Source organism: Peromyscus leucopus, chromosome 2 (genome assembly GCF_004664715.2).
Source record: "Peromyscus leucopus breed LL Stock chromosome 2, UCI_PerLeu_2.1, whole genome shotgun sequence".
NCBI classification, from domain to species: Eukaryota; Metazoa; Chordata; class Mammalia; order Rodentia; family Cricetidae; genus Peromyscus; species Peromyscus leucopus.
The window spans coordinates 74,116,349-74,129,931 of record NC_051064.1 but is presented as its reverse complement, the minus strand read 5'-3'; the positions used below and the strand labels follow the sequence as shown (position 1 = coordinate 74,129,931).

The following is a 13,583-nucleotide window of genomic DNA, read 5'->3' as shown; positions in this document are numbered from 1 at the left end:
CACACAACATTCTTGATACAAACCTTCTCCTTCTAGATCAGTGATTCTCAACCTGTGGGTCACAGTCCTTTTGACAAACCTCTCTCTCCAAAAACATTTACATTATGATTCATAACAGTAGCAAAATTACAATTATGGAGCAGCAACAAAAGTAATTTTGTGGTTGGGGGGGGTCACCACAACAAGAAGAACTGTGTTAAAGTGTTGTAGCATTAGGAAGGTTGAGAACTACTAACTTAGATTTATGTGCCTCTGAGGAGGTGAGGATGGAGAACCCATAGTTGCTATATTAAAATATTCTGTTCCTGAGTATTTTGAACAATTGCAGAATAAAAAAAGTGACATCAGAGTAATCAGGTATACTTGGTGATATGTAATATGCAAAGTCCATTTGTAAAACACAGAAAAAGTAACATAAAAGGAAAGAAAACACTCATGGTTGGCCCAGCATATACTGGCAAAGGAGCAAAAGATCAACATTTTCTGGAGTCCCTAAGTTTTAAAGAGCTGGATCCCACATCCTCAATCCTCAAAGCTATGGAATGTCAGCACAAAGGAAGTGACTTAACCAGGGCATTTTCTCAAATGAGAAATGTAGAAATAACAATACAAGAAATACTTGAGCCTGTCATCCACTGGGTGCAGGAAACTCCTTTCAAGTTATCCTTTTCCACCTGATATTAATGATCAGTTTTTAAGTGACTGTTCATTTGTTCACTAAATACTAACTGAATCACAATGGGTCCTGTGAGAACACTCCTGGGAAGACAGTCTATCTTTTGCCCCTGATAGCAACTAGGATTAGAATATGATGGGTAAGACAGATACAGAGATGTGATGGTAGAGTGACCTAGTGTCACAGTGTCCAAAAAAGCATGATTGGTCTCAGGTTTAAGGGAAAGTCTTATTTAAGACCAAACACACTGATTTGGAATTCAATGAAAATGGAGAATTCCAAGCTTAAAAGTGTATATTTTTTAAAAGAAACTGAGAAACATTAGAATTAAATAGACCAGTGACCATCATTTAAAATAAGATTAGCGAAGCAAGACTATCAAACCCAATCTACCCCACTGACTAACATTGCCAATTAAATCCTTTTTTATAACATACTATTCACTTAAAGTATTGTTGACATTGTTAGCATAGTACAAAGGCAGTATTAAGTAATTATAACAGAAACCACCTGACCACAATGTTAAAAATGCTTATTTCATGGCCCTATGCAGAAACAGTTTGTTGCCTCCTAATTTAATAGACAGGAATTGACTACTGGGGGCAATTATTAGTGCTTCCATGAAAGTAGATAATAATGTATACTGAAGGTCCTAAGACTTGTGTAAGTGGAGTATAGAGAGGAGGCCAGGAACTTAAATAAGGAGTTTAGATTTAATCCTGAAGACTGTGGGAAGCTTCATATTTTTAAGTAGGGCAGTGAGATAATCAGATGTAGTATCTCTAGTAGGACAGGCTCTGGGACCAGGAAGCAGATGAGACTGGGTTTCTTTAAGATAGTATCCATAGATTGGAGCCAGGGATTCAATCCAAGCTCCGTTACTTCCTACCTGTGAACCTTAGTTACTTTCTATGTGCTTCAGTTTTCCATACATAAAATGAGAAATAACAGTAATATTTATCATGTGGGATTATTGTGAAGAGGATCTATGTTAGTAGGTAGAGTGCCAGGGTCAAGAGAAGTTCCCAACATACTGTTAGCATTAGGTCTCAGTGATAATTCTGGACGCTGGAAAATGAGTATCTCGGGATGGAGAAGCTGGATGATAAGGCCACAAATGTGTAAGCAGGAAGGTTGCTACAACTGTGGTGGTATAACATTGTGACCATCAATACACCTTTATTGCCAGTCCCTATCATCGTTGTCCCTTCTGTCATTCTCTCTTTCAGGCCTTCAAGAGTGCACTGATGAGTTCCTACTGGTGTTCTGGGAAAGGAGACGTGATTGATGACTGGTGCAGGTGTGACCTCAGTGCCTTTGATGCCAGTGGGCTTCCCAATTGTAGCCCACTTCCACAGCCGGTGTAAGTATGTACGGCCCCTCTTCCTTTGCCTACCTCTTTCCATTGGCTCACACTCTTGTATTATCAGACAAAGCTATGATTTTGTTGTGTTCTCAGGGTGTCTACCCAGATCACTAAAATCTCTGGTGCTTCTCTTCTCCTTTGGGAAAGATGAAGTTCTTGGAAACAGAAATTGGCACGTGCACAATTCGCAGTGTATAGTGTCTTAAAATGATGTCTTGTGATCCATTTCTTCTTCCTGTGCTTACCCACTAAGCACTGTTCTGCTGGGCAACCAACTTGCTTTGCCAATGCCTACTTTGACTACTGCAGCTACTGAGATAAACTATTGAATCTATCTTATTTTATTCAGTTCTCAGACAATAATTCCAGCCAGCTTCTGTGTGTCGGTCACTGGGTTAGAAAATACCAATGATCAGGATAGAGACAAGCCACACAGATGTAGGAAGCTGGTAATGAGGTAGGAGAGATAGGTTGCTAAAAGTAAATAAGACATGGTTTATTGTTAAATTAAAAACTAAAGAAAAACAAAGTTGGTCATTGGGAGACTCATGGGAATGTTTTAGGTAGAAGCAAGGGTTAATAAAGAAAATATCTTTGAAAGGACCTGAATTACAATAGGAACAGTGAGTTAAGTAACAAGTGCTAAGAATTTTCAGGCAGATGGAACAGCCTACTAGAAGTACCTGACACCAGAAATTTATTTGAGGACGCAAAAAAAGGTCATCTTGTTTGGAGAAGTGTGCTTAAGAAGAGGTGGTGTGAGGAGGAATAGTCAGGAGCCAGTATTGGCAGCCAGAGTTCCATAAAACACCTGTGTAGGAAGAGAGAATCCATAAGATTGTCCTTGTAGAGGCAGTATAGCATAGCAGATATAAAGAAGGAATCTAGACCTAGAGTAGGCAAGGTTACCATGATGATCTTGTCTGTGTCTTGTCATATGACTTTGTGCAAACTGTTTCGCTTTGGGGATCTTACTTTCCCTACTTAGTGAAATGAGGGAATGGCAAACCACTGTCTCCAGAGACCAGTCCAGTAACAATGTTCAACAATTCTTTCTTCTTGCTTTGCAGAAGTATTTATTCCAACGCCCCTCTCTCTTATTGAGAGTGTATTAAGTACCAATTGGAGAGACTTGAGAATATTAAAAGTTGACTGATGCATTCTCGAACTAAAGGGACTGGCAGGAAGAATGAAAGCATCTGCACTTAGTCCTTGCAGATTTATTTCTGTAAAATGAAACACCATTGAAAATGTTGTCTAAATAAATCAAGCACTAACCAGTTTTCATTGATACATACTGTGAGCATAGACTAATTTATAGAATATTGTATTGCTTTTAAAAGAGGCTTTTTATATCTTTGATTTGTGGATGAAGAAACAGAAGCCTTGAAAACTGAAGTAGTTTATTTAAGGCCATGCAAAGTTGTGGTAGCAGATGGAATCATGATTTGAACCTTGGATGAAGCTTTTGCAAGTGTTTAGGGCCCCGTATTACACAAAATGGCAAATGAGCAATCTTTTTGTCACCTCATCCCCATTAGGTTACGGCTTTCTCCAACAGTGGAGCCTTCCAGCACTGTAGTTTCCCTAGAATGGGTAGATGTTCAGCCAGCCATTGGGACCAAAGTCTCTGACTATATACTGCAGCACAAGAAAGTGGATGAATACACAGACACTGACCTGTACACGGGTAAGTACTTCTCTCTTTGCGGGGTGGGGGAAACCAGATTCTCTAATGTCTTTGGTGTCACCTGTCTTGAGAAGGCACTGAGGAGTTTTGGTGTGATTTTCAGTAAACAACAGCAACTAGTTATAGATGCAAAGAGTTCCTCTGACTTGGACAGTCACTATCTTGTGTGATTTGAAGATTACTCTATGTGAAGGGGACTTGACCTTTCTCCATGTGAGAAAGCCTACATATCTTGGGTTTGAAAGCATTTGTACATAACTATACTAGCCTGGGAATGAGAATATTCAAGAAATTACCTGTCCTGGTGAGATGTAATGGGGGTACTCTTTTTGAACTGGTGTTAGGGTAAAAGAGAGCTAGAAATGATGCAAGCAAGCAGGAGCTTTGAGAAATGTGGATTTTAAGAGAGCTCCATTTGGCTGTCACTGAGAACATTAACTCTGCATTCTCCTGTATTCCTGACATTGCAAAGAAGATTTGAACTCTACTATGAATCTATGCTCTATACTCTGTTGAGACTTCCAGGCAGTCATTATTCTTTTCCAGCCAGAAATTGATTGAGCACTTGTTTTCTGTGCTACACACTAACCTGCCTACACTATTCAGCATCTCCCTGAACTGCTCCAAGTTTAAAGGATTGCTGTACTGTGCTTGTCTCACAGATCATGAAACTGAGGCCATCCCAAGGAAATCCATCTGGTGACATCTCCACAAGGCCATAGAACAAAGCCACAATTGAAAGATTATAATCTTAAAAAGTGTAAATTCTTGCTTATTCAGTTACATTAAAAACAAAACATAAGATGAAGGAATGTGTTGCATGAATCCTAAATTATCTTATAATAAAAACCTGGAGCCAGATATCAGGGTAAAAGCTGAAAGATCAGAGAAGCAGAGCAAGCCACAGCCACCACCTCTTACCTCACCAACTCCTCAGCCTGAAAGAGCCAGAGTTCCTGTCTCTTCCCATCTTATATTCCTTTCTCTGCCCAGCTATATCACTACCTGTCTCAACCTTCCCAGTGCTGGGAATAAAGGTGTGTGATCCCAAGTGCTGGAATTAAAGGTGTGTGTCACCACTGCCTAGCTCTGTTTCTCTTTTAGACTGGATTAATCTTATGTATCCCAGTTTGGCCTTGAACTCACAAAAATCCGGATGGATATCTGCCTCTGCATCCTGAGTGCTAGGATTAAAGGTATGTGCCACCACTGCCTGACCTCTATGGCTAACTCTGTGGCTAGCTCTGTCCTCTGATCTTCAGGCAAGCTTTATTACAAGCAATACTTTACCACAGGAATGATTTAAATTTCTTAAATCAATAAGAATTCTCAACATCTACCATAAAGAATGGCATTCAATATTTGTGGGATGAATAGATAAAAGTAAACACTGAACACTGAATTGTTTCATTTTTGTTTTGTTCCTTCTCCCTGAGGGTTGTTTTTTTTTTTTTTTTTTTTTTTTTTTTTGTCTCCCCAACTTTCCTTTCTGGGCTACTTTTGCTTTGATTTCAAGCAAGGCAGAATGTGATATACATGGTGAGACTTGGGTTATAGATGACAGAAGAAAACTCATTGGCTGGAACTTAATATTTTCGTTTTTTATAAGTTGTCTACTGAATGCGCTTAGGAACTTTGTATCTGGGTTCCGAATGGAATTTGAGGTGCATGTATCTTTTCATATGCTTTGTTCTTTGCTCCCAAAGTGCTACCAGCTTTTACTTTATGCATGCCAAACTTGGTTGTTCAGACCATTTACATCTTTTTTTTTTTTTTTTTTTTGGTTTTTTGAGACAGGGTTTCTCTGTGTAGTTTTGCCCCTTTCCTGGAACTCACTCTGTAGCCCAGGCTGGCCTCGAACTCATAGAGATCCGCCTGCCTCTTCCTCCCAAGTGCTGGGATTAAAGGTGTGTGTCACCACCGCCCAGTGTCTTTACATCTTAATAACTATTTTATTTGCAGTTTTTGAGAATTTCATACATGTGCACTGTATTTACATCATTTCTAGTTTATACTCTACCCCTTCCAATTTCTGCTGTCATCCCTACTCCCTCTTAACTTTATTACTATGACTTCTTACTCTTTAATTATTATTCTTAATCTCTCTCTCTCTCTCTCTCTCTCTCTCTCTCTTTCTCTCTTTCTCTCTCTCTCTCTCTAACACACACACAACCTGCTGATTCCAATGACTATATTTGTATGCATATGCATTTAGGGATTCATACTTGAGATTAGATATCCTATCAGGTAGCTTAGCAGCCTTTAATTGGCTGAAGTTATAGCTGTTGGCTATGTGGACAGAGATTTCCTCCATCCACATAGGAACATCAAATGGTGTTGCCATTGTTTAGGAGACAATTTTGTTAAGATTTCATGCATGTAGCTCCCTGTCATTTATAGGAAATCATTATTTTATACTGAGTATCATGGTCCTCTGACTCATAATCTTTTCACCTTCTCTTTTATGATGTTCCATGAGCCTTAGGTGTAGGGAGGGTGCTATAGATATATATTATTTGGACCTGAGAACCAATAGTCAGTTGTTCTCTGAATTTTTACTACTAATAGATTTCTGTAATGGTCTCCTCTGCTGGGGAAAAAAGAAGCTTCTTTGAGACATGCAGACAGTTACATTTAGCTGTGGCTATAAGGAAAAGTCTTTAAAATGCAGAGAATTATACTGGCTTATGAAAATGGCAGTAGTAGGCTTACCTCTAGGGTCCATGACTTCACCCACCATAGGCAGTTGGATAGATTTGCAGTATTGTGTGTGTGTGTTCCCTCCTATTGAGTGGGCCTTAAGTCCAATTAGGTGACTGTTGGTTATTCCTGAGATAGAGATTGCATTATTGCACTCTTGGATCTATTTTGCTGTACTGATTGGTATGGTTTACAACCTTTACATTTGGGTAGGAGTTTAATTCCTTTTCCCCTTGGAACATTGCCTAACACCTTTGGATACTACAAGAGCTCATCTTCAGAGAGGAGGCTACCAGGTCAGTTCAAGCTCCACACCCTGTGTCTGAAGTGTGCAATGTTTTCACCAGTAGGGCATACCATCAAGTTCTGGGGGGCAACCAAGGACACTGGCAATAACCTCTAATGTTTTGGGAGTCCCTTGGACTTCTCTGAGCATCTACACAAAGGCAGGCATGCCTGGTACTGGAAATAGTCTGTGACCTTGGGGAAAAACATTATCATCCAAAGTAGTGTAACTTCTTTTAAATAATTTCATATATTCATATATACTTGTATATTATATATATATTTAAGTGGACATGAAATAATTTGTTTCCTTTTGGCTCTTTAAACTCACCTTAGTGTTATTTACCTCGCCTTCTTCCCTTAACCTCAGTCTAGCCCTCCCTGCCACTTACTCAGATAAAGCACACACCTTGTTTTTCCCATTTTCTCCTTCATAGCACCAGTGCCAGGTTATCCTTTCTCTGAAGTCCCCTCCCACGGTTCCCATTTTACTTTCTTGCTTTCTGTAGTTCCTCCATGTTCTATGCACACATATAAAGATTCCAAATTAGGATCCAGAAATAAGAGAGAACATGCAATGTTTGTCTCTCAAGGCCTGGATTACCTCTCTTGGAATAATATGCTGTAATTCCATTGTTTTACCTGCAAGTTTCCTGACTTCATTTGTTTTTGTAGCTGAACAACATTGAATTGTGTATATGTAACACATTTTCAATATCTATTCATCTGTTGAAGGAAACAGTGGTTGTTTCCATTTCCTGTCTATTGTCAATGGAGCTGCAATGAAAAGGGCCGAACAAATTATCTGTGGAGTCGGATACTGTTGTCCTTTGGTCACATGCCAAGGAGTTGTAGAGTTTGGTCATGTAGTAAACCTACTTTTAGCTTTGTAAGAATTCTCCACACTGATTTCCAGGGTGGCTGCATGGGTTTACAACTCCATGGACTAGTTTGAAATCCCATTGACAGTGAATGAGGGGCCCCCACTCCCCCAAATTCTTTCCAGCATTTGTTGTCAGTTGTTTTCCTGATCCTAGTCATTCTATGATGAAATCTCAAAGTATCTTTAATATTCATTTCTATAACTGCTGAAGATGTTGAACACTTTTTACCATTTCATACAGTTCACATCATTCAGCTAGGCACCCTTTCTGGTTTAGCTCTAGAATATAACATGCCTGGATATGGACTTTGGTGTTGACCAATTTGTTTTTCCCTAATTTAATGATGCTATCCATTTCTTTTCTTCTTTGCCTTATTCCATGTGAGAACTAAATCATAACTCTTAGCCTGGTTTCTCTGTATGTGCACACTAATTTTCTCTGGCAGCCACTAAAATTCTCTTTATTACTCATTTTGAACAATTTCAGTATTTCTCCTGTCTGGCATTTATTGACCTTTCCTAGATCTGTGGGTTTATAATTTCATCACTTTGGGGAAACACTTTGGCCATTATTTTGTCAAATAGGTTTCTTCTCTCCTCATTTTTCTTCTTCAGTAACTTCAATTACATGTGTATGTAGCCACTTGAAGGTATTACTCATCAGTGATGTTGGCTTTATTATTTTTTTATTTTTCTTTCCATGCTTCATTTGAATAATTTCTCATATTGCCTCTAGTACCTTCTCTAAAATATAATCTGTTTTTAATTTTATCTAGTGAATTTTTGTCTTAGTTGCCCTTTTATTTCTTGAAAGTTATGTCTGGATATATTCACTATCTTTCTTGTTGGCTTATTTTATTTTGTTGAGACAGACACTCCCTATGAAGTCATACCTGGCCTTGAAACTTTGGTCATTTTGCTCATCCTCCTGAGATGATGTTACAGGCATGCTTTTCCCTGAATGGACTATTGTTTAATGGTTTCACACTTGATTATTTATTTGGGGGTATGTGCATACTGCTTGGGAGTATATATATGAAGGTCAGAGGACACTTTGTTGTAGTTAGTTATCTCCTTCTACCACGAGAGTTTTGGGCATCAAACTAAGGTCATCAGGCTTGATGGAAAGTGCATTTACCCACTGAGCCATATTGCCAGCACAATATTTTTCACATGGAATTTAATTTTAAATTTCCTTTTTGCTAATTCTAACATCTGTATCAGTTCTGGGTTGGATTACTGATTCATTTTTGTACTTCATTACAGATTTCATTTTCTCTCTCTCTCTCTCTCTCTCTCTCTCTCTCTCTCTCTCTCTCTCTCTCTCTGTGTGTGTGTGTGTGTGTGTGTGTGTGTGTATGTTCGTGTGCACAGTATTCATGTGATCATAATATGGAGGTCAGAAAACATTTTTGGGAGGCAATTCTTTCCTTCCATCGTGGGTTCTGGGAATAAAAGTCAGATCATTGTGTTTGTGTGGCAAGTACTCGTACACTCTGACCCATCATGTTGACCTCATACTTGGTAATTTTTTTATCAGATGCCAAGCACTGTGATTTTTACCCTATTAGTTACTGGATATGCTCAAATTCCTAATAATAATTTGAATTCTATTTTAGGAGACAGTTAAGTTATTGAGCAGTTTCTCGTGTGTGCGTACGTGTGTGTGTGCATGCACGTGCGCGCGCGCGCGCACACGCGCGCGCAGTTATTCTTGTGGTAAAATCAGAGGCTGACACCATGACATCATCTTTAAATGCTTCTCCACTTTATTTTTGTGACAGTGTCTCTCACTGAACCTGGAACTAAGTATTTCAGGTAGAGGAGCTGACCAACAAGCCATTAGGGACCTTCTTTCTTCACACTGTGGTTACATGGATGTTGATAATCTTAACTGAGGGCATCATGGTTGGACAGCGAGCACCTTTACCATGGATCCAGCTCTCTAGCCCCATGAAGCAGTTTCTTTGGCTCAGCAGGTAAAAGCACTTGCAGCCTCATGACATATACTCACCTCTTGACTGCCATGTGTTAGTTATTATGCTGCCATAAAAAAATACCCAGAAAAAAGATTGGAAGGAAAAGAAAAAACAGAACTTGAGAGGAAGAAAGATTTATTTTGTCTCACAATTTTGGAGGCTTCAGTTTCATCAGCTGGGTCAATTGCCTTGGGACTGACTGGGGAGAAGCAGTAGAAGTGTGCATGAGAGGAGTTTGCTTACCTCATGGTATCCAGAAAAGAGAGAGTGGGGAAGAAAGTGTGGGGGGAGTGATGAGGAAATAAGGACAAGAGTTCAAGGACACAACTCCTGTGACCTGCCTTCTCTAACCATCCTCACCTAGATTTCACCACCTTCTAATAATTCCTCAGATGATGATATATCAGTGAATTAATATATGTATTAAGGCAGAACTCCCAGGGTCCATTCACCTCTCCATGACTGGATCCAGTAGCTGAGGACCATGTCTTTAACATAGAAGCCTTTAGTTCAGCTGTTTTTAACCTGTGGTCATGACCCCTTTGGGGGCTGAATGAGCCTTTCACAATGGTTGCCTAAGGCCATTGGAAAACAAATATCTTTCTATTAAAATCATGGCAGTAGAAAAATTATAGTTATTGAGTACCAAAGAAAATAATTTTCTGGTTGGGGGTCACCACAACATGAGGAGCTATATTAAAGGGTCACAGCATTAGGAAGGTTAAGAACCATCGCTTTAGTTGGTGACACTTCAAATCTGAACCGTAATACCTCTGAAAAATTAACTTGGTCCAAATTTGAATCCTTAAGCTTAATTGCATGAATTTTACACTGAAGAACATAAATCCAATGAAAGAATAGGAACTTGGAGAAGATGGCTTTGGGCTACAATTTTAGCTTCTTCTCCCTGAGAGATCTAGTATGTGTAAACATGTTTGCTAGGTCTCAGTTTCCTCATCTAGGGAATGGGTAGAACTATTTTGAGGATCAACTATAGAACAGTTCTTGGGGGCACAGTAGATACTTAAAGATTAGTTTCTTCTTTCTTATTTCCATGATTAGAGCAGGGAGAGAAATCAGGAGGGGGAAGGGAGGGGAAGAGAAATGTGAAAAAAACAAAAACAAAGAAAATATAGTTAAGACTTGTTTTGGAAAGAGAATTCAGCATAGTTGGTCAGGTGCTGCCAGAATAGGGAACCCTGGGCACTAGCCTTTGATCTTTGGGTTTTTACAGCATCCAAGTTCAGTGCTGCGATTATTTATTCAGAAGCCTTGTGTGTGCACATGCAGACACAGGAGCATACACAAATCTTTCTCTCTCTTGCTCCTGTGTGCTCATGCAAACACATACTGCTTATGGTTGCCATCTGCGGCACACTCCTGCGAGCTATTGAAATGCTCTCCCTTTCTTCTGTCCCCTACCCCTGCTCCTGCCCCCGCCCCAGGTTTGGTGCCCCCTTTGTTTCCTTCAGACAAGGCATTTCTCTATGAGGCCCAGGATTCTGTTAAGAACGCCAAGCATAAGCCTCCTGTTCCAGTTCTTTTGAGCAGAAATGGAGCTTGTTTTGTGGGGTGGCTAAATTCCCCGCACGCTAATCTGTCATCAGTATTAAAAACAGACGTCTGGTTCTCCCATGCGGCCTCATCAGAGCAATTGGCATGAGCTTCAGCCTCTCATGCAGGGTAGACATGTGTGGAGTGGGGGAGTGAGAAGTGGAGCTGAAGCACAAGCCAACTTAATGAGTCCAAGGCCCCTCTTTGACCTACAGACTCAGAGGAGAGGGACTTGGAGGTTGCGGGGGGAGAGCATGCACATCAGGAGTTAGTGGTAGACCCATGGCCAGACCTAGGGTTTTGGTTTCTTTCCTTGACCACCTCTACCCAGGGACCAAGAGCCCATGTTGTATCTGTATAGTTTTCTGTAATTGAGGAAAATCCTGGAGGCAGATGCAAATAAGATATATTTTTATTGCTGGGTGGAGTTGAAACTACCCACCATCTAGTCATTGGTGGTGGTGGTGGTGGTGGTTGTGGGGTTCCTGATCTTTAAGTGGCAGGTCCCATCAGGATTGTTACTTCTTTGTCATGTGTTTATCAGCTGCTGAGATTCCCATGAGTTGGGGGTAGAATGACCTTAAGCATGGAGTCCTCTTCAGTATGAGGATTAAGAAAGTGAGACTAGGCCGGGCGGTGGTGGTGCACGCCTTTAATCCCAGCACTCGGGAGGCAAAGGCAGGTGGATCTCTGTGAGTTCAAGGCTAGCCTGGTCTCTCAAAGCGAGTTCCAGGAAAGGCGCAAAGCTACACAGAGAAACCCTGTCTTGAAAAACCAAAAAAAAAAAAAAAAAAAAAAAGTGAGACTAGAAGGGAACAGGTTCACCCTCAATTATAGTCTCCCACTTCCCAGTGTGGCAATGTCCCTACCACATATTTTCTTCAGGTATCTGCTGCTCATTTGATGGATTTTTTTATCATAAAAAAATAATAGAGACTTCTGTCTTTCCCCATTGAATTTCTAGCTTCAGCTCATTTAGCTCAGGGCTAGAAGGCCAGCTGAATATTGGCTCTTGAAGAGGCAGCAGGCCCTTTCTCTCTGCCCCCTCCCCTCCTCAAAAAAGGCTGCAACATCTGGAGCTGGTCAGTGCCTACTTTCTGTCCTGGCATCTGGGAGTCTGATGGGCCTCTCCCAAGCTGATTGGTAGCAGGCATTAGGTTTATCTCTTGCCAGCTCTCAAGTCTTCTGAGTTTCCCTTTCTCCATCCTTTTCTTTCCTTTCTTTGTTTCTCCTTTCCCTTCTTTTTTGTTGTGTGTATCTCTCATGATATCTGCCTCTTCTCTTCAAGTCTCTATGTTTCTTTCTTTCTTTGTTTCTCCAAGTTGGCTCCAATATACATGTTCATCTAGACTCATATTTGGATCAAGAAGAAGCTTTAAACTGTGAGAAGTCATTCTTTCTACTCTCAGCCCTTCCTACATCTTCACTCCCTCATGCCATTAAGCCTCATCTTCAATTGAGAAGACTCTGTCCTCTACATTTTTCCCCCAGTATACACTCACCAACCCATCTTGGATCTTAGAGTAAAGACTTTTTGAAGAGAGAAGAGCATTTAGGAAAATGCTACTACAGTGGCAGAGTGATGTTGTGTGGCAGATACACTGAAAGTATTTATGACATCCTCTGGAAACAACCTAGATCTCCTCAAACCATATGGGTTATGCCTCAGCTATTCTTGTTGTTGAGGAATCTAAAGGGGCTATCAGCAGATTGGCATCTTCTTGCCCTGAGCTAGCTTGAGGGAAACAATGTCCCTAGAGTCAGAACTCCACCCCTTCAGCTAAAATGGAACAGGGGTAGGCGTGGTGAGGGTGGCAAGTAAAATATGTTCTGCAGGGTGAGGTACAAAATGACATGACTACAAACATCTGGAACTAATATTAGGACCTCAGTAATGTTTCTGTCACTCCATCTGCTTTTTGAATGAGATATTTCTAAAGCCAAGAGCCTCCCAAAAGAATAGGTATTTATATCTTAGAGAGTTTTAATTCTGTCCATTTCCCTATGCTACCAAGTCTACCTTCTTATCACATTTCTTTACAAGTCTCAAAATGCTACTTATTCATCCATTAACATGATAGAACTTTTTCTAGTACAGGTACTCCAATAGAAAAGAACATGGGGGCAATAAAGAATGATTCCTCTCCCCAGTGGGCTTTTTGTCTACTAGGAGAGATAAATAATTTTGTGAGAAATGTCTGTAATTGCAAGATGGATGATGAGATAACTCATATGGTATAAGATACAGAAAAGGGGTTTCAAACACAATACAGTGGGATTTGTAAAAGGTGCTTAGAGAAAGTGAGACAATTGAGATTCTTGTTCCAATAATTAGTCATCAGGTTCAAGTCACTGTACTCAAGATTTCCAGCCCCCATGGGGATCACCCACAGTTTTTTCCGGTCTTCCTTCATGGTGCCATCTCTTGCCATTCTTGTCCATAATGCCAT

The 13,583-nt window shown here is 40.3% G+C and overlaps 1 protein-coding gene across 5 annotated transcripts in view; it reads left to right on the top strand.

Moving 5' to 3' along the window:
- The window catches only part of Astn2 (astrotactin 2), a 948,854-nt gene that overhangs the window by 781,648 nt on the left and 153,623 nt on the right, over positions 1 to 13,583 (top strand). For all 5 annotated transcript variants that reach the window (XM_028887868.1, XM_028887866.1, XM_028887865.1 and 2 more), the window contains 2 exons: positions 1,906 to 2,039; positions 3,584 to 3,732. In XM_028887868.1, coding sequence (XP_028743701.1) covers positions 1,906 to 2,039; positions 3,584 to 3,732 — 283 coding nt within the window. The remainder of the gene's footprint in view (positions 1 to 1,905; positions 2,040 to 3,583; positions 3,733 to 13,583) is intronic.